Below are 25,158 nucleotides of genomic sequence, written 5' to 3' on the forward strand. Positions count from 1 at the left end.
GATTCATTTATTTTAACGAAACTTTATTTTGAGTTGTATTCCCCATACAGTATATTTTTTACAGTGTTACAGGCAAATGTACAATTATTGTTATTTTTATGCCTAACAATGCTTCCCTTTTTTGTTTAACCATAACACATTTTATAACACTTACAGGTATGTGCATTTAAATACACTTAATTATCGCGTCTTGACTTACGAACCATTCGACTTATAAAGGCTGTTCAGGAACAGAACCCATTAGTAAGTCAGCCACTTGTGTGTGTGTGTGTGTCCATGTGTGTGTCCATGTGTGGGGAGCAATAGTGTAGCGGTTAGCGCGCTGCGCTATGAACCTGGCGACCCGGGTTCGATTCCCTCTCACGGCCAACACCAGTGACGATTATCTGAACCGGTCCCGGGCCTCCCCTAGGTCGACTCAGCCTCAAATGAGTACCTGGTGCGGTGTAAACATCGCCACTGGGGAGACAAAGGCAGTCGGGCGTGGTGCTGGCCACCCACCCACTCGTGTACCATTTCGGCCTTCATAGGTGCTCGCTAACAGCACTTGCCCCTACAGTCTGTTAAGGCGAAACGGGGGATCTTTGTCTTTGTGTGAGGAGCGGTCGTGTAGGTTTTACGTTCTTGCTAACAGCCCTTGTCCAAACAGTCTGTGAAGGCTATGCGGGGGTTCTTTGTCTTTTGCCTTTGTGTGTGATGTTTTAATTCGGGCTTTTTAACTTTTAAAATGAAAGAGTTGAATGAAAGAGGTTTCTGAGCCATAAAAATGAAAGTTTATTCGTCTTGGCAATGGCATTAGTGGCGGCGGTGTTGGCATCGTGGTGATGGCGTTGTTGGTGTTGGCGTTCGCGGCGTTGGGAGTGTCCGTGACATTGGTGGAGGTGCTGACGTTGACGGCTGCGGCACGAATCAGCTTCTCATTCTCGTGACACAGCCGTTGATTCTCCTTCTCTACGAGCCGGCTCTCCTCATGCAGCATCTGTGGATGCAGCACCATCGCCCTCTCACGTGTATTTATCCTGTGACGAATGTGACGTCATCGCCGGATGTGATGCGGTTAGAATCCGACACCGGCCGGGCACGTCAGCTGACCCCCCCCCCCCCCCAAAAATGGGGTCTGTGACGTCACAGACCGAGGTGTGCCTTATTTATTTATTTTAACTCAAGCGGTTTTTCGTGCCATGCCCCTAGCGGTAGCGGGGAGGATAACGGTGGGGGGTGGGGGGACGGTAGGGGGGGTCGGGAGCGCTGCCGCGATGTACGCGTTGCTGTCGACCATCTTACACAGGGAAAAGTTTCTCGCTTTTGCCAATCCCTGTGTCCCCTCACGGCGTGGGGGGAGGGAGAGGTGAAGGGGGGGGGGGCGTTTTGAAGACGTCATCGCCGGCTTTCCCGTTCACAACAACGGGCGACGCTTTCCTCACGTAAGATGGCCGCTGGTGACAATCGTTTGCGAGTTTGAAGTTGCAGGGCAGTTTTTTTCTCGTCGCATTCCAGCGCCTTTCTCTCCTCTCTGAGGCAGCAAGACACGCGGCCTTCCACTGCCAATAACCACCAATGACAACCAACTCACGTGTCTCCTTGTTGTTGCAGTATTAATTACGTAAGGGACCGACAGCCTTGGCTTCTTCACCACCATCAACCGAGAGTGGTCTCTGGGAGTCGAGTTTCTTCTGGTAGAGGGCACAGCTCCAGATTAATTCGAGTGTAAAATAAAAGTTGCCTACAACGAGCTGGCTAAGTGCGTGAGGGAGGATGCACGACTGGAGAAAACAACTGGGAATATGCACAACTTGTGCGGGTTTCACGACGCATTGATATTTACGCGACCCAAAACAAAACCTTTATTTTTATTTAAAGCTTTCGTGACTGCAGTAATTCATATTCTTGGTTCTTTTGGTAAAGTCACGTTGAAGGGAAACAATAACAATAAAATATATATAAACAATAAAATTCTCACGACGTTTCGACTGCAACACAAGTAGTCATCATCAGGTGTGAAAACCAACGGCAAAAAACATTTTTTCAAATGTTTCTTGCCGTTTGTGTTGCAGTCGAAACGTCGTGAGAATTTTATTATATATATTTTATTGTTTCCCTTCAACGTGACTTTACCGAAAGAGCTAAGAATATGAATTACTGCAGTCACCAAAGCTTTAAATCAAAATTCTTTTAATTAATTTCTCCTACACAACCAAGCCAGCATCAGGACTCAAGGTAACGAAAACAAAACGAATTTCTTTTTATGTTACTTTATTTTAAGTTGTATTTACCATACAGTACATTTTTTAGAGTGTTACATGCAAATATACAATAATTCTTATTTATAAGCTTAACAGTGCTTCCCTTTTTTTGTTTAACCATAACACATTTTATGACACCGACGGATATGTGCATTTAAATACAGTACATTATTGCTTCCCGACTGACAAACCATGCGGCTTACGAAGGGTCATCAGGAACAGAACCCATTAGTAAGTCAGGCACGTGCGTGTGTGTGCGTCCATGTGTGTGTGAGGAGTGGTCGTGTACGTCATACGTCCTTGCTAACAGCCATTATCCAAACAGTCTGTTAAGGCTATACGGGGGTCCTTTGTCTTTTGCCTCTATGTGGGTGATGTTTTTATTCGGGCTCTTAAACGTGTCAAATTGAAGCGTTTACGAAATAAGTTTCTGAGACATCGAAATTTCAGCTTCTTGGTCTTGTTGGTGACGTTGGCGGTGGGGGTGTCAGTGGCGGCGATGGAGGCGGTAGCGTCATCAGCGTCGGCGTTCGAGGCGGTGGGAGCGTCTGCGGCATTGGTGGACGATGTGGTGTTGGCTGTGGCAGCAAAGGAGGTCTCCTCGTTAGTCGTGATAGCGGCGGTGGTGGCGTCATCGGCGTCGGCGTTCGCGGCGGTGGGAGCGTCGGCGGCATTGGCGGAGACGTTGGCCGTGGCGGCGTGGGCGGCTGCGGCACGAATCAGCTTCTCGTTCTCGTGACGCAGCCGTTGATTCTCCTTCTTTACGAGCCAGTTCTGTTCACACAGCATCTGTTGATTCAGCACCATTGCGTTATCCCGAAGCAGTATCTCTAGACGCAACGCCTCATTGTCTTTACGCGTCTCCGCCTCCCTGAACCTAAGGAATGCGTTGTCGTCTTCCACCGTGCGTCTTCTTTGACGCAGCTTCACGTTTTCCTTACACAGCATGGTGCTGTAACGCTGGGTGTTGGATAGGTTACAGCTCCAACGTCGCCACAGGAATATCTGGATCACAGCCATCATCACTATCGCAACGGCCATGAGCTGCTGTGACACAACGCATGGCAAGGGGTCTATGTTGGGCTTTGTGACCAATGGAGTCGGGTAGTTGACACTGCCTCCTCCTTTGTAGTCAACCAGTCTGGAAAAGTGAATCAAGAGCAACGCAACAAACGGTATGACTACATGCAGGAGCAGCATCTTGCCACGACGTGTTGCCAACGCGAAGCCAGTTCGGGTGTGAAACTCGCGTGTGAGCGTCACGTGTGTATTAAGCCTGTGACGATTGCGACGTGATCGCCGGATGTGACGCGCTGACCCCGCCCCCAAACCGGATGAATGACGTCACAGACCGAGCCGCGCCCTTATTATTTATTTATTTGCCTCGCGCGGCGTCTCGCGCAGCGCCCCTAGCGGTAGCGGGGAGGTTAACGGTGGGGGGGGGGGGGCAAACGGGGGGAGGTGGAGGGGCGTGTTGTAGACGTCATCGCCGGATTTCCCGTTCACCACAACGGGCGACGCTTCCCTCACGTAAGATGGCCGCTGGTGACAATCGTTTGCGAGTTTGAAGTTGCAGGGCAGTTTTTTTCTCGTCGCATTCCAGCGCCTTTCTCTTCTCTCTGAGGTAGCAAGACACGCGGCCTTCCACTGCCAATAACCACCAATGACAACCAACTCACGTGTCTCCTTGTTGGTGCAGTATTAATTACGTAAGGGACCGACAGCCTTGGCTTCTTCACCACCATCAACCGAGAGTGGTCTCTGGGAGTCGAGTTTCTTCTGGTAGAGGGCACAGCTCCAGATTAATTCGAGTGTAAAATAAAAGTTGCCTACAACGAGCTGGCTAAGTGCGTGAGGGAGGATGCACGACTGGAGAAAACAACTGGGAATATGCACAACTTGTGCGGGTTTCACGACGCATTGATATTTACGCGACCCAAAACAAAACCTTTATTTTTATTTAAAGCTTTCGTGACTGCAGTAATTCATATTCTTGGTTCTTTTGGTAAAGTCACGTTGAAGGGAAACAATAACAATAAAATATATATAAACAATAAAATTCTCACGACGTTTCGACTGCAACACAAGTAGTCATCATCAGGTGTGAAAACCAACGGCAAAAAACATTTTTTCAAATGTTTCTTGCCGTTTGTGTTGCAGTCGAAACGTCGTGAGAATTTTATTATATATATTTTATTGTTTCCCTTCAACGTGACTTTACCGAAAGAGCTAAGAATATGAATTACTGCAGTCACCAAAGCTTTAAATCAAAATTCTTTTAATTAATTTCTCCTACACAACCAAGCCAGCATCAGGACTCAAGGTAACGAAAACAAAACGAATTTCTTTTTATGTTACTTTATTTTAAGTTGTATTTACCATACAGTAAATTTTTTAGAGTGTTACATGCAAATATACAATCATTCTTATTTATAAGCTTAACAGTGCTTCCCTTTTTTTGTTTAACCATAACACATTTTATGACACCGACAGATATGTGCATTTAAATACAGTACATTATTGCTTCCCGACTGACAAACCATGCGGCTTACGAAGGGTCATCAGGAACAGAACCCATTAGTAAGTCAGGCACGTGCGTGTGTGTGCGTCCATGTGTGTGTGAGGAGTGGTCGTGTACGTCATACGTCCTTGCTAACAGCCATTATCCAAACAGTCTGTTAAGGCTATACGGGGGTCCTTTGTCTTTTGCCTCTATGTGGGTGATGTTTTTATTCGGGCTCTTAAACGTGTCAAATTGAAGCGTTTACGAAAGAAGTTTCTGAGACATCGAAATTTCAGCTTCTTGGTCTTGTTGGTGACGTTGGCGGTGGGGGTGTCAGTGGCGGCGATGGAGGCGGTAGCGTCATCAGCGTCGGCGTTCGAGGCGGTGGGAGCATCTGAGGCATTGGTGGACGATGTGGTGTTGGCCGTGGCAGCAAAGGAGGTCTCCTCGTTAGTCGTGATAGCGGCGGTGGTGGCGTCATCGGCGTCGGCGTTCGCGGCGGTGGGAGCGTCCGCGGCATTGGCGGTGACGTTGGCCGTGGCGGCGTGGGCGGCTGCGGCACGAATCAGCTTCTCGTTCTCGTGACGCAGCCGTTGATTCTCCTTCTTTACGAGCCAGTTCTTTTCACGCAGCATCTGTGGATTCAGCACCATTGCGTTCTCCCGAAGCAGTATCTCTAGACGCAACGCCTCATTGTCTTTACGTGTCTCCGCCTCCCTGAACCTGAGGAATGCGTTGTCGTCTTCCACCGTGCTTCTTCTTTGACACAGCTTCATGTTTTCCTCGCACAGCATGGCGCTGTAACGCTCGGTGTTGGATAGGTTACAGCTCCAACGTCGCCACATGAATATCTCGATCACAGCCATCATCACTATCGCAACGGCCATGAGCTGCTGTGACACAACGCATGGCAAGGGGTCTATGTTGGGCTGTGTGACCAATGGAGTCGGGGTCGGGTAGTTGGCACTGTCTCCTTTATAACCAACCAATCCGGTAATGTGAATCAAGGTCAACATGACAAACGCCTTGACCCCATACAGCAGCACCATCTTGACCACGCGTGTTGCCAGTGAGGAGCCAGTTGGAGTTGTGAGCGTCACGTGCGAGCGTCACGTGTATTTAGCCTGTGACGATTGCGACGTCATCGCCGGATGTGACGCGCAGGATGTGACGCTTAGAAATTCGATACCTGCCAGTGACGTCAACTGACACCGCCCCCAACAATTATGTTACGTCACAGACCGAGGTTGCGCCCTAATTAATTATAGAACATTTTTATTGCGCGGCGTCTTGCGCAGCGCCTATAGCGGTAGCGGGGAGGATAATGGCGGGGGGGGGAGACGGGGAGGAGGGGGCGCGGTCCGTAGCGCTGCCGCGGTGTACGCGTTCCTGTCGGCCATCTTACACAGGGAAGAGTTTCCCGCTTTGGCCCAATCCCCGTGTCCCATTTCTTCGTGGGGGTGGGGAGTGGGGAGGTGAAGTGGTGACGTGTTGATGACGCCCATCGCCGGCTTTCCCATTCACTGCGGGGGGGCGACGCTTCCCTTGCGTAAGATGGCCGCCGGCGGCGAGTCGCAGGTTTGCGGTGGCGGCGTTCAGGGCGCACATGGGGCGCGCGCTCCCTTCACTCGGAGGCAGCGAGAGAGGCGGCCTTCGATAAGCTCCGATAAACAACACCCAGCTAAAGCAGCGTGTCTCCTTGCTGCTGCTGTTGTGTTCGTTACGTAAGGGAACCGGCCGGCTTGGCTTCACCACCACCCCCGCCGCCAACAACAACAACCACCACCACCTTCAGTCGCGCGCTTCTCCTGCGAGGTTTCAAAGCTCCTGGGGGGCCTCTTTGCGGGCTCGCTCGCTCGCTCGCGCCATCGTCCATGGCCGTGTCGCGGGGAGACGTCGTCTACCAGAAGGGGCAGGTGATGGACAAGTCGCGCCCGCTCCTCCTCCTCTCCCATACCCCCTCCTCTTTGTGCTCCACGCGTCCACTGCTGGACGAGGGCCTCTGCACACCCCGTGGGGTTTATTTACTTGACCATACTTCACCTCGCCTGCTCAGTGCGGGTTGGTGAGAGTGGGGGGTAGCGTCAGTAGAGTCGTGGCTGTCGGATGCACTTCTTCTGTATGCTGTGCACCGCGAAGCAGAATGAACACGTTGTTATTGACGTTATGCTATTGACGTTATGTTGTTGACGTTATGTTATTGACGTTATGTTGTCGTGTTATTGGCGTTATGTTGTTGTGTTATTGACGTTATGTTGACGTTATGTTGTTATGCTATTGACGTTATGTTGTGTTATTGACGTTATGTTGTGTTATTGACGTTATGTTGTGTTATTGACGTTATGTTGTGTTATTGACGTTATGTTGTTGACGTTATGTTATTGACGTTATGTTATTGACGTTATGTTGTGTTATTGACGTTATGTTGTGTTATTGACGTTATGTTGTTGACGTTATGTTCGCACGGTACGCGTGTACAGCGCTGTCTGCGCGTGCACTGGTGGGCTTACGTGCATTGTACAGTGACACTACAGTGCGGTGTGAATGAAGTCAACAGTGCACTACTTTGTGGCGAATCAACAGCGGTGGTCATATGCGAGTCGCCGCTCGCCGCCCTCGAAATGAGGATTTTATACCACTGGCTCGGTATATAATTTCCTCTTGCTATCAGTTTCGACGGTGTACTTGCATTCAATTAACTAGCAAATTGCGTGTATGTCAGCACTGTACGGAACTCGAGCCTTCACTCGCCCGCATTCACAGACCCGCTCTGGTACCAGCGTGGTGAAGTATGGTCAATACAAGCGCCGCAATGCGCCGCGCCCTGGTACTGCAGTGGACGGACGTCACTTCTCTCGCACAGCGCTCCGGGTGTGGGGGAACGCCGTGGGTCTCGCCGCGTGCTGAGCGTGCCGCGTGCTGAGCGTGCGGCGTGTGCCGCGTGCTGAGCGTGTGCCGAGTGCTGAGCCTGTGCCGCGTGCTGAGCGTGCCACGCGCCGCACGCCGCACGCGGCACACGCTCAGCACGTGCTGCGTGCTGAGCGTGTGCCGCGTGCTGAGCGTGTGGCACGTGCTGAGCGTGCCGCGTGCTGAGCGTGCCGCGTGCGGTCGATGTCGACTCAAAAGGGTCGTGGTGGTGATGGTGGTGGTGGTTGTGTGCCCTGTGTAGAGTGACGATTCTGACATTTGGGACGACACAGCGCTCATCAAGGCGTATGACAAAGCCGTCACGTCCTTCAAGGTGAGTGTCTCCGACTCTGGCTGTGAGCTCAACCGGTCCTGGGCCTCCCCTAGGTTGACTCAGCCACAGATGAGGACCAGGCGCGGTGTGTAAACAGCGCCACTGTGGAGACAAAGGCGGCCGGGCGTGGTGCTGGCCACCCACCCCCTCGTGTGCTATGCCGGCCTTCATAGGTGCTCGCTAACAGCACTTGCCCCAACAGTCTGTTAAGGCTATAAGGGGGGGTCTTTGTCTTTGTATCGCTTGTCTGTGTGTACTTGTGCACTTCGTATCTCTGTGTGCGTGTACATGGTTATATTTACACCTTGAGACACAACACACCTGTTGCAAGGGATACCCGGGAAAGCCCGACAATATAACACACTTCGTGTGTCACGTGCACCACCAGTGGTTACAAAACTTATTTCTTCACGGCTACATTTTTGTTCTCCTTCCCCCACACCTCCGATTAGCATCATTGGCTACGTACGATGCGAAAGAAATTCAACATGCGCACACCTTCGAGTACTGTGTTATTCGATGGTAAGCGCCTTGCTCAAGTTCATTTGACTGTTTTTGTCTAAACGAACTTCCTCACCAGGCGGCGGAGAACGTGCACAGTGATACGTGCGCAGGTTGGAAACATGTCAGCCACAAATATGAATGGGGAAAATGGGCACACAGTGGTTTGACAGCATTGTTGCTAACTCAATAAGGCTGCATTATGCCTAGACTAGTTATAATAAATGGCACTCGACACTGTGCCATAGCAAAGTGACGTAGGATTTCTAAGAGCGTGCTTTTTTGAGTCGATGAGCCATTTTAAATGTCATGTGAATGCGTACATTCATACGAGCGGGAATTGCTTCTAAATCCTCAAAATTATCCCAGAAAGTCACTCAAATTTGGTCGCTTGGTAAACCCCCAAAAATGCCTCTAAATCGAGCAACAAAATTGCTGAGTTGGCAACACTCTACGAGCCGTTCAAAAGTAGTACGTGTATGTACAGAAGCAGATCGAGACACCCGGTCTTACACGTCTTAGAGCAGGGGTGGGTTACCTACGGCCCGTGACTACGTCAGTGTATATGGCCGTGGCCACACGAAACCAAACCAACCTCAACTAACCGACCGTGTTCTTTCAGACAGCGCTCAAAAATGGCACCGCCACTTGCGAGAGCCCCAAGACCTACGAGGAGACAAAGTCCGTGAACAAGCGGGCGAAGACACGGAGACGGCACAAGAGGAGCAGCGTGTCGCCCTCCGACAAGGTAAATATCCTGAAGTAGAAGATTAGTGGTGCTCTGGATGTGGCTGTCACGTTTATTTGCAAATGTGATTTATAGCTTTGACCATTACCTGCGTGATGTTAATAGTTGTCCGATTTGTCGTGTCTGCTGTCCAACCTATATTGGTCTTTCACCAATATTCTTCACAGGCCAACGCTTCTGGTGTTTGGCATTGTAGTGTTGCAGGGTAATCTCAGGGAGAAGGTCCATGAGGTTTGCTTCTCCTGACAAGCAACTTATTTCATGAGACCTCCTTTGCCAGTATTAAATTATGATAATAGGGTTTTCCCCTTTCTGTTTTATTGCCAGAAAGGGGAAAGCCATATTATCATAATCAACTTCTTCTTTTGCGTAGTGTTGTATATGTGGGTGTGTGAAAATTGATGAAAAATAATTAAATTAAATGAAAGTCGAAATTTGCATAATTAATCCGAAATTATGCTAATTCGTGTAATTATGCATGTAACTATGCTAATTAGAGAGGTAATCGTATTAATTTATACGAGTGGGTGTGGTTGTGTTAATGATAGCCTTTATGATAATCAGGCCCCGCCTCGTTGACGAGGTGGGGTTATCAATCAGGATAACGTAATCAATCGTGTGCAGTTACGCTAGTGTCAATTCGGCCTCGTTGTCTAACTTCGTATTATTGATCAGCATAATACAATGATTCTCGCTTTAACACTCCCCGAGTGTTCATATTTTAGGTCCCATGTTCATATCGTTCGCTTTAGTTTAATGAGTGTGGATTGGTGTGTTTATAGTTTAGGTTCCCGAGTTCATATCATATTTTAGGTCCCATATTCATATCATTCGCTTTAGTTTAATGAGTGTGGATTGGTGTGTTTATAATTTAGGTTCCCGAGTTCATATCTCATCGCAGGATACAGGTTTTATGCAAAAATTTCAGGAAAGAATCACACGACCACTTCTGTATTAATCAATTTATTTTCTAATTAAACCTTAACTATAATATGTATGTGAACTCTCAATCTTGGAACTTCAACACGATATCCACACGGTTTCAAGACAGTATCATCAACGACTTTACGATTTCACTTTGATAACACATGGACCCCGCATAAAGCGATTGCTGTTAGTGAGAGAGAGAGTCAGGACATGCAAATGCTATGCTACACAAAAGCTTATACATTATAATATGAACGATCATTATGCTTGAAATGGTCAGCACATGATCACAGGAGATTGATTAACATGCAACGGTATTCATATAAAAAGACAATCAAACAGTTATTATTTCCAAAGGCATAAATGTAACAACAGATCCACCGGACAGACTATAAGATTACCGAAATGGCTTAGTGTGAGGGTATGCGGCGGAACGTGTTATCTCACGGGAGATTAATTAATTAATTCGTGAATAAGATTGTATGATCAGAAAATCGGTTTAGCACGATTCCTCCCCAGGAGCGTAGCTCTGTGGCGAAGGTGCCAAGGGTTAATTCGTATTGATGGATCGGTTGGTAACTTATGCGATTAGAAGTACAGTCCAAAACAAAATATTAAAGAGGGAAATTATGAATATACTTATAAATGACGGACTGTTATCACACGATCGATGCTTCCACAGCCAGATGGTTCACGGACTTGAGTGTTCGCTTCTGGTTAAGGACCTGTGTATGTTTGAGTGATATGAATTGTTTTGAATAGTCAGTGTTTGGAATTAATTATTTTTTTGTTGCCATACGCTGAAGTTGGCATCGCTTGTAGGAGAAGTAGCCTCGCTCCCTTTAGAGCGGTGAGGTGTGTGGGAGTGCATCATACGTATCGCCGCCCTCCTCCACGCAGCAGCCAGCCTCTGTCCACGGGGGAGAGTTGCTTGATCGCTCTCAGTTCTACTCAGTGGACACCTCTCTCCACTGCTGGATGAGCTGCGCGATCACGCTCGTGCTGGTTCGCTGACAGCAGTTTCTCTCCGCTGTTGGATGAGCTGCATCGGCACGCTCCCTCTCTCTGGGTGGAGAACTCGAACGTGCTCGTTGCTGGTTTGCTGAAAGCAGGTTTTTCTCCACTGCTGGATGACTCAAGTCGCACGTGCTCTTGCTCTGGTTTGCAGAAGCTCTTGCTTGGTGCGTCGGTCGCTCTGCAGCTGGACTCAATGTAGAATAATCTTTCAGCAATACTCTGTCTTTCAGCTCTTGGAAATCACACTAGGTGACGCCTCACTACCCTGCGAGTCTTGCCAACGTCAGTGGGTAGCGACGGGGCCACTTTGGCTTCTGCTCGCCGCCCCCTGCTCTGCAGCTCGCCGGCTGGCGACCTGTTGCTCTCGTTCCCGATTGGACTGCTCCTGAGCTGACCCACTGGTCGAACTCTCTCCCGTGTCGAACCGCCCCGAGTTCCGACCCCCCTGGTCGAACTCCCCGAGTTCCGACCTCCGAGTCAAACTGTCTCCCGAGAGTCGACCCACTGGTCGAACTCTGGTGAGCCGACCCCCTCCGGTCGAACTGTTCCGAGTTGCTCCTCCGAGTCGAACTGTCTCCCGAGAGTCGACCCCCCGGTCGAACTCTGGTGAGCCGACCCCCCCCCCGGTCGAACTCTGGTGAGCCGACCCACTCCTGTCGAACTCTTCCGAGTTGCTCCTCCGAGTCGAACTGTCTCCCGAGAGTCGACCCCCCGGTCGAACCCTGGTGAGCCGACCCCCCGCCCCGGTCGAACTGAGGTTTCAATGCTCAGGATCCTCTTTTTATGCCCAAAAATCCCTTCACTTGGATCCTGCCCACAAGGCGGGGTTTCTTTCGATTTTTGCTGTGTCATGATTTGTCCGTATGTATCTGTGTCCGTGTGTGTCCGTACGTGTGTCAGTGTGTGTCCTTGTGCATCACCCACGGTATATTCCGTTGTCATACTCCTACCATAAAACCCACAAGTAAAACAATCAAATGTTATAAATTGTCTCGAAGGCGCCTCTCTGTCTGGGTGCACAACCTGGAGGGAGGGGCGATATTCCCTCCGACTTTCACCGACGCACAAAGAAATGCCGAAATCCACTCTCAGTCTGTTTAGGCTCCACCGTGTGAGCCATTTGGAGCTGTAGCCAGATGCGAGCTCAGTGTTAATGTGCCATTTTATTGAGAGACTGCTACTGTGTGGTGTTATCTCGGTGTGGTCTGGGATTGTTTTGTTGTTTTTTGCTGCCTTGCCCAAGCTTGATAAATCGGACTCCCGTAATTAATAAATTATTTTTTTTATATTTAGTGACTTGCTAACCATTTTCTTTATTTTTCACTCCTATCATTTCATTTGTATTTTTTGCTGTTGTACCTTGCTGAGCTCCCCATTCTGGACCATCTGTGAAAATGAGCTTCATAGCTCATCGAATTCCTCCAGTCTAAATAAAGATTCTCATGTATGTATGTTGAACTGCTTTCGCACCATATTCTTGGTTCTTTCGGTAAAGTCACGTAGAAGGGAAATAATAAAAATAAAACACTAAAATTCTCACGACGTTTCGCACCGTACATAGCCAACCGCGCTAGTCAGAGGTGCGGGGGAAGTACAAGAAACTGAACACAAAAAGCACTTCTAAAGAAATTAGTTTTCAGTCTAGATGTAAAAGTGCGTAGCTCCAGTGGCTTCCTAATATCGGAAAGGAAGAGCGTTCCAGATGGCCGCAGAAGCGCATCTGAAAGTGCACAGTGAAAAATCGAGCCAAAAGTTTGATGGTTAGCCAAACGGTCCCTTTGAGTGTTCCCCGCTGCAACGACACTGAGAACAAGGAACACAAATCGTACGTAAGCATACACAGTCCTGCGGATGGCAATTTTCCTCAGCTAAATGCCGATGTCGAGGTCTTCCAGCCACGGGAGCTCTTCAGGAGAGAGTTAATGTAGTTTTGCTTTTCTTCCGTTGGTGGAGCGCAGACTACAGCGGTTTACTTTGTGGAGACTTGAGGCAGCCAGGCATGGTGCTGGCCGCATCGCCGCCTTGTTGCGCCTTGCCGTCCTTCGTAGGTGTGCCAACAGCGCTTGCTCCAGTGGCACGCGTCGGCTAGACGGGGTCAATCGTTGCCCGTCTCTGTGCCAACCTCTCGCGTGCCATTGGAGGCCGGGCGACCTGTGCCAGGCTGCCTGGTCCGAGGATGGCGTGGTCTACGACGCCACAATCAAGTCGGTGGAAGCCAGCGCCGGCACGTGCGTCGTGGTCTTCACGGGCTACGGCAACGAGGATGAGCTGAAGCTCTCCGATCTTCTGCCGCCAGCGGCGGAGTCTGCCGCCGGCGCCGGCGGGGAGAGCGACGCGGCCGCGAGCTGCGACGCCGACCCGGCGTCCCGGGCTGGCAAGGTGAGCCGGGGCGGCGGGGCTGTGATGGATTCGGATGAATCGATTCGTTGAGAGTTGAGCTGCCTTTCCTGCTCAAAACATGCAATGGGGCAAATGTTCATTTACTCTGAGCCAGTGGTGCAAAAACCCGACGCCCCCCCTCCCCAAGGCTTAAACTTGTAACTTTTCAAGACCAGTCCTGGGACCACATTGACCATCTTGCACAAACCAAAATGGCGATGTATGGTCAAACAACTCCCCCCCATGACCCAATACGGCATGGTGAGACCTTCATCTGTCAAGACGGTTTCATAAAGGGCTGTAAATTATAGCATAAATCATTCATTGCGGTGGAAAGGAAGTTTTTGATACATTTGTGAAAAAAAGCAGCCTAACCCCTAAACGTTGGCAGCTACGTGGCTCTCGCCAGGACGTGGACCCAGCCCGATGTTTTATTCAGCCGTGTTACCGAGGGTGGAGGTGAGGAGGTGCCCTTCTGTTGGAGCGTAACAATACGAGTAGGTTGATTGGCAAGACGAAGATTTTTTTCTGCGTGGGGAATTAAAGCTGTGGAGCGTCGTTGAACCAAATGCGTTGCATTTGAAGAGAAGTAAAAACATGAAGAAAACCCGTTTCTTGAAGGCAATTTTGATCGATTTTTAAGTCAGATGACAAACTCGTCTGCCACATGGTTTAGAATTCTAGAAGATCTTTGTCTTTTATGTGTGCCAATGGAAGTACAGTGGTGGTGCGGTTGAGTGCACTACGCCCCGAACCCGACGAATTGAGTTCGACCAATAACAGTGGCTAATATTTAATCTTTTCCTGTGCCTCCCCTAGGTTGTCTCAGCCTTAAATAGTCACCTGGTGCTGTGTAAATATCCACATTTGAGGAAACAAGGTCAGCCAAGCATTGTGCTGGCCAACCATCTCCATCGCGTGCTGTGCCGGCATTAATAGATGCTCTCAAACAGCATTTGCCCCAACAGTCTGTTAAAGGCTATGCGGGGGATCTCTGTCATTGTGGAAGTACATGCTGTGCCAACAATGCAGTGCGTCGTTTCAAGGCCCATATTGAATGTTATGTAAATACAGATATTACCTCTTTAGAACGAACCTCTAGCGAACCTGGAATGAAAACTTAAACTGGACCTTGAGGAAACACGTGACAGCGTCAATGTGTCCCTGTGTATATCTAATGGTTTATTTGAACAGGCATCCTAAACAAATACTAAATTAAAACATGAGTACAGGCAGGTACATGTGTACATTATTCATAGAATACAAAAGAAAAACCCATCAATGATTGGATGTTTGGCAGCGAGCATGATCGTTATATATGTAGGGTGGCTAAGGTAACCCGGACGCTGTGTGGAAGTATGCGAATCGACACGAGAATTAACGCCACTGCAGCTATGCTCGTAATAAACGGGCTGTCGTTATGAGCACGGTCCGTTATACGAGGTCAAGCCATAGTCATTTAAGGAATGCAGAATCGCGCGAAAGCGTCTCTCCGATGTGCGTTCCCGTGTGTGCGCCGACGCCGCAGGAGAGTGCCCCCTCCGCCGACGACTACGAGATGCCAGGCAGACCCAAGGGTGGGCACGGAGAACGGAAGAAGGGTCACAAGCAGAAGCAGAGCGTCCCACCGTGGGCCTACCCGTCGCCACCCTTGTCCCATCCTCCCCCCTTCCCTGGCTTTCCACCTTACGTGAGCACATTCGCCTGCTGGGACACTTGAGCGTTGCCGTGTGTGTCATACGAATGAGCGACTGTTGTTAGGCGAGGAATTAAAAGCGATTGTTACATGCCGACTAGAGCGGTTAATCGATCGGCAGGTCGCACATCTTGGGGGAAAGCGTGTGAAAGAGTAGGCCAAATACCCCCTAAAGCGGCTCTCAGTGTTACCACATGATACATTACTCACAATACCCCCACAGTGTTACCACGTGATACATTACTCACAATACCACCACAGTGTTACCACGTGACTAGACTCAAGGTAACGAAAACAAATCGGATTAATTTATTTTCACGTAACTTTATTTTGAGTTGTATTCCCCATACAGTATATTTTTTACAGTGTTACAGGCAAATGTACAATTATTGTTATTTTTATGCCTAACAATGCTTCCCTTTTTTGTTTAACCATAACACATTTTATAACACTTACAGGTATGTGCATTTAAATACAGTAAATTATCTCGTCCCGACTTAAGAACCATTCTACTTATGAAGGGTCTTCAGGAACAGAACCCATTAGTAAGTCAGCCACTTGTGTGTGTGTCCATGTGTGTGTCCATGTGTGTGTGAGCGATAGTGTAGCTGTTAGCGCGCTGCGCTATGATCCTGGCGACGCGGGTTCAATTCCCGCTCGCGGCCAACAGTGACGATTATCTGAACCGGTCCCGGGCCTCCCCTAGGTCGACTCAGCCTCAAATGAGTACCTGGTGCGGTGTAAACATCGCCACTGGGGAGACAAAGGCAGTCGGGCGTGGTGCTGGCCACCCACCCACTCGTGTACCGTTCCGGCCTTCATAGGTGCTCGCTAACAGCACTTGCCCCTACAGTCTTTGTGTGAGGAGCGGTCGTGTAGGTTATACGTCCTTGCTAAGAGCCCTTGTCCAAATAGTCTGTGAAGGCTATGCGGGGGTTCTTTGTCTTTTGCCTTTGTGTGTGATGTTTTAATTCGGGCTTTCTAACTTTTAAAATGAAATAGTTGAATGAAAGAGGTTTCTGAGCCATAAAAATGAAAGTTTCTTCGTCTTGGCAATGGCATTAGTGGCGGCGGTGTTGGCGTCGTGGTGATGGCATTGTTGGTGTTGGCGTTCGCGGCGTTGGGAGTGTCCGTGACATTGGTGGATGTGCTGACGTTGACGGCTGCGGCGCGAATCAGCTTCTCGTTCTCGTGACGCAGCCGTTGATTCTCCTTCTCTACGAGCCGGCTCTCCTCATGCAGCATCTGTGGATGCAGCACCATCGCCCTCTCCTGAAGCAGCATCTGTCGACGCAACGCCTCATTGTCCTTACGCGTCGCCGCCTCCCTCACCCTCAGGGTGGCGTTGTCGTCTTCCACCGTGCTTGTTCTTTGACGCAGCTTCACGTTGTCCTCGCACAGCATGGCGCTGTAACGCTCGGCGTCGGATAGGTTACAGCTCCAATGATGCCACAGGAATATCTGGATCACAGCCATCATCACTATCGCAATGCCCATCAGCCGTGACACAACGCATGGCAGCGGGTCTATGTAGGGCTTTGTGCACAATGGAGTCGGGGTCGGCTAGTTGGCACTGTCTCCTTTATAATCGACCAATCCGGTAATGTGAATCAAGGTCAATATGACGAACGCCTTGACTCCATGCAGGAGCAACATCTTGCCACAGAAGCCAAGTTCGAGTGTGAGCATCGCATGTGAGCGTCACGTGTATTTAGCCTGTGACGAATGTGACGTCATCGCCGGATGTGACGCGGTTAGAATCCGACACCGGCCGGGCACGTCAGCTGACCACCCCAACCCCCCAAAATCATGGGGTCTGTGATGTCACAGACCGAGGCGCGCCCTACTTATTTATTTATTTTAACTCGCGCGGTTTTCGTGCAGCGCCCCTAGCGGTAGCGGGGAGGATAACGGTGGGGGGTGGGGGGACAGTAGGGGGGTCGGGAGCGATGCCACGGTGTACGCGTTGCTGTCGGCCATCTTACACAGGGAAAAGTTTCTCGCTTTTGCCAATCCCTGTGTCCCCTCACGGCGTCGTGGGGACGGAGAGGTGAAGGGGGGGGTCGCGTGTTGATAACGTCATCGCCGGCTTTCCCGTTCACAACAACGGGCGACGCTTCGCTTACGTAAGACGGCCGCTGGTGACAGTCGTTTGCGAGTTTGAAGTTGCTGGGCAGTTTTTTTTCTCGTCGCATTCCAGCGCCTTTCTCTTCTCTCTGAGGCAGCAAGACACGCGGCCTTCCACTGCCAATAACCACCAATGACAACCAACTCACGTGTCTCCTTGTTGTTGCAGTATTAATTACGTAAGGGACCGACAGCCTTGGCTTCTTCACCACCATCAACCGAGAGTGGTCTCTGGGAGTCGAGTTTCTTCTGGTAGAGGGCACAGCTCCAGAGAAAACAACTGGGAATATGCACAACTTGTGCGGGTTTCACGACGCATTGATATTTACGCGACCCAAAACAAGACCTTTATTTTTATTTAAACTTTCGTGACTGCAGTGATTCATATTCTTGGTTCTTTTGGGAAACAATAAAACAATAAAATATAAAACAATAAAATTCTCACGACGTTTCGACTGCAACACAAGTAGTCATCATCAGGTGTGAAAACCAACGGCAAGAAATTTTTTTTCAAATGTTGCCGTTTGTGTTGCAGTCGAAACGTGAGAATTTTATTTTATATTTTTTATTACTTTATTGTTTCCCTTCAACGTGACTTTACCGAAAGAGCTAAGAATATGAATTACTGCAGTCACCAAAGCTTTAACTCAAAATTATTTTAATTAACAATTTCTCCTACACAACCAAGCCAGCATCAGGACTCAAGGTAACGAAAACAAAACGAATTTCTTTTTATGTTACTTTATTTAAAGTTGTATTTACCATACAGTACATTTTTTAGAGTGTTACATGCAAATATACAATAATTATTTATAAGCTTAACAGTGCTTCCCTTTTTTTGTTTAACCATAACATTTTATGACACCGACAGTTATGTGCATTTAAATACAGTACATTATTGCTTCCTGACTGACAAACCATTCGACTTACGAAGGGTCCTCAGGAACAGAACCCATTAGTAAGTCAGCCACGTGCGTGTGTGTCCATGTGTGTGTGAGGAGTGGTCGTGTACGTCATACGTCCTTGCTAACAGCCATTATCCAAAGAGTCTGTTAAGGCTATACAGAGGTCCTTTATCTTTTGCCTTTATGTGGGTGATGTTTTTATTCGGGCTCTTAGACGTGTCAAATTGAAGCGTTTACGAAAGAAGTTTCTGAGACATCGAAATTTAAGCTTCTTGGTCTTGTTGGTGACGTTGGCGGTGGGGGTGTCAGTGGCGGCGATGGAGGCGGTAGCGTCATCAGCGTCGGCGTTCGAGGCGGTGGGAGCGTCTGAGGCATTGGTGGACGATGTGGTGTTGGCCGTGGCAGCAAAGGAGGTCTCCTCGTTAGTCGTGATAGCGGCGGTGGTGGCGTCATCGGCGTCGGCGTTCGCGGCGGTGGGAGCGTCGGCGGCATTGGCGGAGACGGTGACGTTGGCCGTGGCGGCGTGGGCGGCTGCGGCACGAATCAGCTTCTCGTTCTCGTGACGCAGCCGTTGATTCTCCTTCTTTACGAGCCAGTTCTTTTCACGCAGCATCTGTGGATTCAGCACCATTGCGTTCTCCCGAAGCAGTATCTCTAGACGCAACGCCTCATTGTCTTTATGCATCTCCGCCTCCCTGAACCTGAGGAATGCGTTGTCGTCTTCCACCGTGCTTCTTCTTTGACGCAGCTTCACGTTTTCCTCGCACAGCATGGCGCTGTAACGCTCGGTGTTGGATAGGTTACAGCTCCAACGTCGCCACAGGAATATCTGGATCACAGCCATCATCACTATCGCAACGGCCATGAGCTGCTGTGACACAACGCATGGCAAGGGGTCTGTGTTGGGCTTTGTGACCAATGGAGTCGGGTAGTTGACACTGCCTCCTCCTTTGTATTTAACCAATCTGGAAAAGTGAATCAAGAGCAACGCGACAAACGGTATGACTACATGCAGGAGCAGCATCTTGCCATGAAGTGTTGCCAACGCGAAGCCAGGTCAGGTGTGAGGCTTGCGTGTGAGCGCCACGTGTTTATTAAGCCTGTGACGATTGCGACGTCATCGCCGGATGTGACGCGCTGACCCCGCCCCCAAATTGGATTAGTGACGTCACATACCGTGCCGCGCTCTATTTATTTTGCCTCACGCGGCGTCTCGTCTCGCGCAGCGCCCCTGCGGGGAGGATAACGGGGGTGGGGGGGGGGAAACGGGGGGAGGTGAAGGGGGGGGCGTGTTGAAGACGTAATCGCCGGATTTCCCGTTCACCACAACGGGCGACGCTTCCCTCACGTAAGATGGCCGCTGGTGACAATCGTTTGAAGTTGCAGGGCAGTTTTTTTCTCGTCGCATTCCAGCGCCTTTCTCTTCTCTCTGAGGCAGCAAGACACGCGGCCTTCCACTGCCAATAACCACCAATGACAACCAACTCACGTGTCTCCTTGTTGTTGTTGCAGTATTAATTACGTAAGGGACCGACAGCCTTGGCTTCTTCACCACCATCAACCGAGAGTGGTCTCTGGGAGTCGAGTTTCTTCTGGTAGAGGGCACAGCTCCAGATTAATTCGAGTGTAAAATAAAAGTTGCCTACAACGAACTGGCTAAGTGCGTGAGGGAGGATGCACGACTTGAGAAAACGACTGGGAATATGCACAACTTGTGCGGGTTTCACGACGCATTGATATTTACGTGACCCAAAACAAAACCTTTATTATGGATAATATGGGTCGCGAAAGCCTACGTGTTAAACTCATTGAACATAGTTTATTGAATAAAAGTGACCATTGAAACGAGATTTAGAAAGCTCGTTCATCCATTAAATCGCTGCGTCTCCGCGTTTGTGTGTCTGTGTTCGTGCCTCAAGGTGCACATGGCCTGGCACAAGCGTCGTGTTGACGTCACCGCCACTTAGTGGCGAATGGCGGTTGTTGTTCTTGTGTTTGTGCAGCTGCTAGAGGCGGCTCGTGACATGTCCACGAGGTGGGGCTGTCGTGAGTGACGCCTGTAACGGCGGCGTTCTCACGAAGAAAACCTCGTCATGTTATCGGCACCCCCGTGAAAGTACTTCTTGAACTGTCCTATCTCGCAACGGTGGGCATTTATAAACAATACGACACAAAATAACAAAACACTCAAATGCTGTCCCCATTACCCTCTCAAGTCCACACTACTACAACAACAACAACCCTTTGACACTGCCAAAAACCGTGACCTGCTGCTCTATTAAATATTTTCGCAGTGCCACCGAGCGCTGTGACATCGTCTCACTGCAGCCACGTGCGTCTTATGCACCGCCCTGAATGGGTGTCAAACGCAGTGGCTGAAATCAGAAGCGAATGGCAACGACTGAAGTGGGAAACCTCTCACTCGGACGCCTTCACAGCCGCCCCGAGACCTCCCCGAGGCACAAATCACACTGGCTATGCAGCGGTTTCAAATGCGAATTTAAAATGTTACCTTCATTAAGCAATTCACGTTGAAACAATCATATTTTTAAACACAAGACGATTTATATTCTTAGCTCTTTCGGTAAAGTCATGTTGAAGGGAAACAATAAAATATATAAAACAATATTTATTTTATTGTTTCCCTTCAACGTTACTTTACCGAAAGAGCTAAGAATATGAATTACTGCAGTCACGAAAGCTTTAAATCAAAATAAATAGATTCATATAAAAGTATTTTTTTTTTTATTTGAGAAATAATTTCATCTTCTCCAGCTAGTTGGGGCAGCGCCCCAACGCGCCTAGGGAGGACGAACCGCGCCTGGCAGCTCCGTGTCCGTGTGTCTCTGTCGATATGTCTCACTTCGTGTATCTGTACCTCCTGACCAAAGCAAGTGCACGGGTGGCTGAACCTACAGGGTTGCCACGAAGAGTTGTGGCATTGCCATCACTCTGCCCACCAAAAGAAAGCACCTGCCTGGCTAATTTATAGTGGCTGCTGTTGTTGTATGCGGGCAGTCCCCTCATTCCAGGGCCTTGGAATGAGGTGCAGCAGACAAACATGAATGGTGTTTGGAAAAAGCTTTGCTCTCAATATGTGAATTATTTCAGGGGGGTTGAGGAAACAATGTCCACAGTCATTGACAAAAATCGTTGGATTGGGAAAGCAAATTGAGCAGGAGATTGAGGCCGATAAAGTTCATTCACAAGATAGGACCAATGAGGATCTCATGTAACTGGAGGCAGAAGAGTTTACAGATTAAGTTGACGTCACTGAGAAAAAGATTTCCGGTATTTTGAAACTGGCTTGACTATTTTTGAGGTTCAAAATCCTAACTCATGTAGATTCTACATTTTATCTACATAATGACACCTTGCCGATATTAACTATGTTAACCTATTTGTATTTATTTTTAAATTATATCTTAAAGCTATTTTATATTCGATATTTATTCAATTTTATATACTTCAGCCCCTTGGTGTTAGTTAGACTTTTAACCCTTATTATTACAGTAAGACTTGTTTAAAACTTATTTAAGATTTTAGATTCCTATATGTTGAATGTATGCACCATCCTGCCAAAGTAAATTCCGTGTCGGTGTGAACTTTCATGGCGAATAAAACCCTTTCTGATTCTGATTCATATTCTTAGCTCTTTCGGTAAAGTCACGTTGAAGGGAAACAATAAAACAATAAAAAATATATAAAACAATAAAAATTCTCACGACGTTTCGACCATAACGCAAACGGTCATCATCAGGTGTGAAAACCAACGGCAAGAAACATTTGAAAGAAGTGGCGGTTTGCATTTATTTATTTTCAAACGGTGTTTGTATTTATTTAAAAAAACGTTAGCGCCACGGATAGCGATTTGACAGTTTGTTTAAAAGGACGAGTCCATCTATGTTCTGAAAAGAGGAGGGGGGAGACGAAAAATTAATGCATGCTGTCTGAAAGCCACCGTAAGCGTGAACTATTGATTAAATAAATGAATAAATGCACCGTTTAAAAATAAATAAATGCAACACGCCAAATGTTTCTTGCCGTTGGTTTTTCACACCTGATGATGACCGTTTGCGTTATGGTCGAAACGTCGTGAGAATTTTTATTGTTTTATATATATTTTATTGTTTTCCTTCAACGTGACTTTACCGAAAGAGCTAATAATATGAATTACTGCAGTCACGAAAGCTTTAACTTATATAGATTCACCAATGTCTCTAGAGTTGGCAGTGATGGGTTGAGTTTCCACTGTATTTAAAGATATATGAACAAAATAATATGGCCTCTGTCCAAGTTTCCCTTGATAGGTTTTTCATGAATGTTGAAAGAGAGCCAGAGCCAACCCGACCAATCTCTCCAGAAAGATTTCAAGAAAAGTTTCCTGAAAGGTGCCCTTCACCACACTCGCTTGCGTCACTATCTTTTAATTAACCATTAAATTCGCCTACACAACCAAGCCAGCATCAGGACTCAAGGTAACGAAAACAAAACGGATTTATTTCTTTATATGTTACTTTATTTTAAGTTGCATTTACTATGCAGGAATTATTTTTAGAGTGTTACATGCAAATGTACAATAATTATTTAGAAGCTTAACAATTCGTCCCTTTTTCAATGGTTTTAATTAACTTGATTCCTCTGTTTGTCGTGGTCAAATCTTGTAATCAAAATTTGGTCCACTTCCCGTTGTCCAATCAATTCCACATTTTGCACACGTACTCAGATCCGGTGACAATGCATGCCAGTATAAAAATTGGCATCAATTAATTCGCTACTTTAAGGCAATTTACATTTTGTATGGACGCCTTATTATTTATATATAATTGTGTAGGCAAAAAACGCCGCGGTCCCTAAACTGTGGAATCGGCTCACACATAGTTCATAGTTCCATTTATTTGGTATAGCCCTGTGAGCCATTCGGCTCTTGAATCAGGTGCAACCGCAACAAAAAACAAAAACATGAACAAGAAAACATCTTAAAGTGACTATGTGACTGTGGAAACAGAAAATCCAGGAAAAAAACATCAGAATATTCCTGAAATAGCACCGTACACCAACGCTGTGTGCAAAAATCCCAGTGGGATGCAAGTCAAATAACAACCACAAGACAACTATGATTTAGGCCATCAGTCTTAACTCCGTACTACAATAAACGAAAACATGGCCAAAACCAATAAAACGTTTTCGAAATCACCAAAATAAAAGCCATAAATGCAACGTAACAGTGATCACAAAAAGCAGGTGCCACGTGTCTCAGGCGACATTGATGCACTTGTCGACCGTGAGTTAAACGAAATTGTTAATAATAAAACCGATGTTTTAAAAAACACTATTTTTCAACGAATTTATTTGTTTAACCATAACACATTTTATAACACTGACGGGTATGTGCATTTAAATACAGTTCATTATTGCATCCCGACTTACGAACCACTCGACTTACAAAGGGTCCTCAGGATCGGAAACCTTTAGGAAGCCAGGCACTTGCGTGAGTATGCATCCATTTGTGTGTGCATGTGTGTGTGTGATGAGCGGTCGTATAGGTCATACGTCCTTACTAACAGCCCTTCTCCAAACAGTATGTTACCGCTATACAGGGGTTCTTTGTCTTTGGCCTTTATGTGTGACGTTTTATTTGGGCTTCTTTAACTTATAAAATTAAATCGTTTTATGAAAGGGGTTTCTGAGTCATCGAAATGTAAGTTTTTTCGTCTCGGTGGTGGCAATAGTGGCGGCGGTGTTGGCGTCGTGTAAATGGTGGCGGTGGTGGTGGCGGTCACGTCGTTATCGTCGGTGACATTGGTGGAGGTGCTGACGTTGACGGCTGCGGCGCGAATCAGCTTCTCGTTCTCGTGACGCAGCCGTTGATTCTCCTTCTCTACGAGCCGGCTCTCCTCATGCAGCATCTGTGGATGCAGCACCATCGCCCTCTCCTGAAGCAGCATCTCTCGACGCAACGCCTCATTGTCCTTACGCGTCGCCGCCTCCCTCACCCTCAGGGTGGCGTTGTCGTCTTCCACCGTGCTTGTTCTTTGACGCAGCTTCACGTTGTCCTCGCACAGCATGGCGCTGTAACGCTCGGCGTCGGATAGGTTACAGCTCCAACGACGCCACAGGAATATCTGGATCACAGCCATCATCACTATCGCAATGCCCATCAGCCGTGACACAACGCATGGCAGCGGGTCTATGTAGGGCTTTGTGCACAATGGAGTCGGGGTCGGGTAGTTGGCACTGTCTCCTTTATAATCGACCAATCCGGTAATGTGAATCAAGGTCAACATGACAAACGCCTTGACCCCATGCAGCAGCAACATCTTGACCACGCGTGTTGCCAGCGAGGAGCCAGTTGGAGTGTGAGCGTCACGTGCGAGCGTCACGTGTATTTAGCCTGTGATGATTGCAACGTCATCGCCGGATGTGACGCGCGGATGTGACGCGCTTAGAAATTCGATACCTGCCAGTGACGTCAGCTGACACCGCCCCCAACAATTATGTTTGTTACGTCACAGACCGAGGTTGCGCCCTAATTAATCATAAAACATTTTTATCACGCGGCGTCTCGCGCAGCTCCTATAGCGGTAGCGGGGAGCATAATGGCGGGGGAGTGGGAGACGGGGAGAAGGGGGCGGGGTCCATAGCGCTGCCGCGGTGTACGCGTTCCTGTCGGCCATCTTACACAGGGAAGAGTTTTCCTCTTTGGCCCAATCCCCGTGTTCCGTTTCGGCGTGGTGAGGGGGGAGGTGAAGTGGTGACGTGTTGATGACGTCATTCGCCGGCTTTCCCATTCACAGCGGCGGGCGACGCTTCCCTTGCGTAAGATGGCCGCCGGCGGCGAGTCGCAGGTTTGCGGTGGCGGCGTTCAGGG

General features: G+C 48.4%; 1 protein-coding gene across 1 annotated transcript in view; it reads left to right on the plus strand.

Annotated features, from left to right (window-relative positions):
* The window catches only part of LOC142931326 (uncharacterized), a 57,140-nt gene that overhangs the window by 20,960 nt on the left and 11,022 nt on the right, over positions 1–25,158 (plus strand). The window contains exons 5-7 of the mRNA XM_076075215.1: positions 7,916–7,987; positions 9,111–9,236; positions 15,088–15,249. Coding sequence (XP_075931330.1) covers positions 7,916–7,987; positions 9,111–9,236; positions 15,088–15,249 — 360 coding nt within the window. The remainder of the gene's footprint in view (positions 1–7,915; positions 7,988–9,110; positions 9,237–15,087; positions 15,250–25,158) is intronic.

This window comes from Petromyzon marinus, chromosome 52 (assembly GCF_048934315.1).
Source record: "Petromyzon marinus isolate PM22_M1 ecotype Great Lakes invasive population chromosome 52, UKy_Petmar_22M1.pri1.0, whole genome shotgun sequence".
In the NCBI taxonomy this organism is placed as follows: domain Eukaryota; kingdom Metazoa; phylum Chordata; class Hyperoartia; order Petromyzontiformes; family Petromyzontidae; genus Petromyzon; species Petromyzon marinus.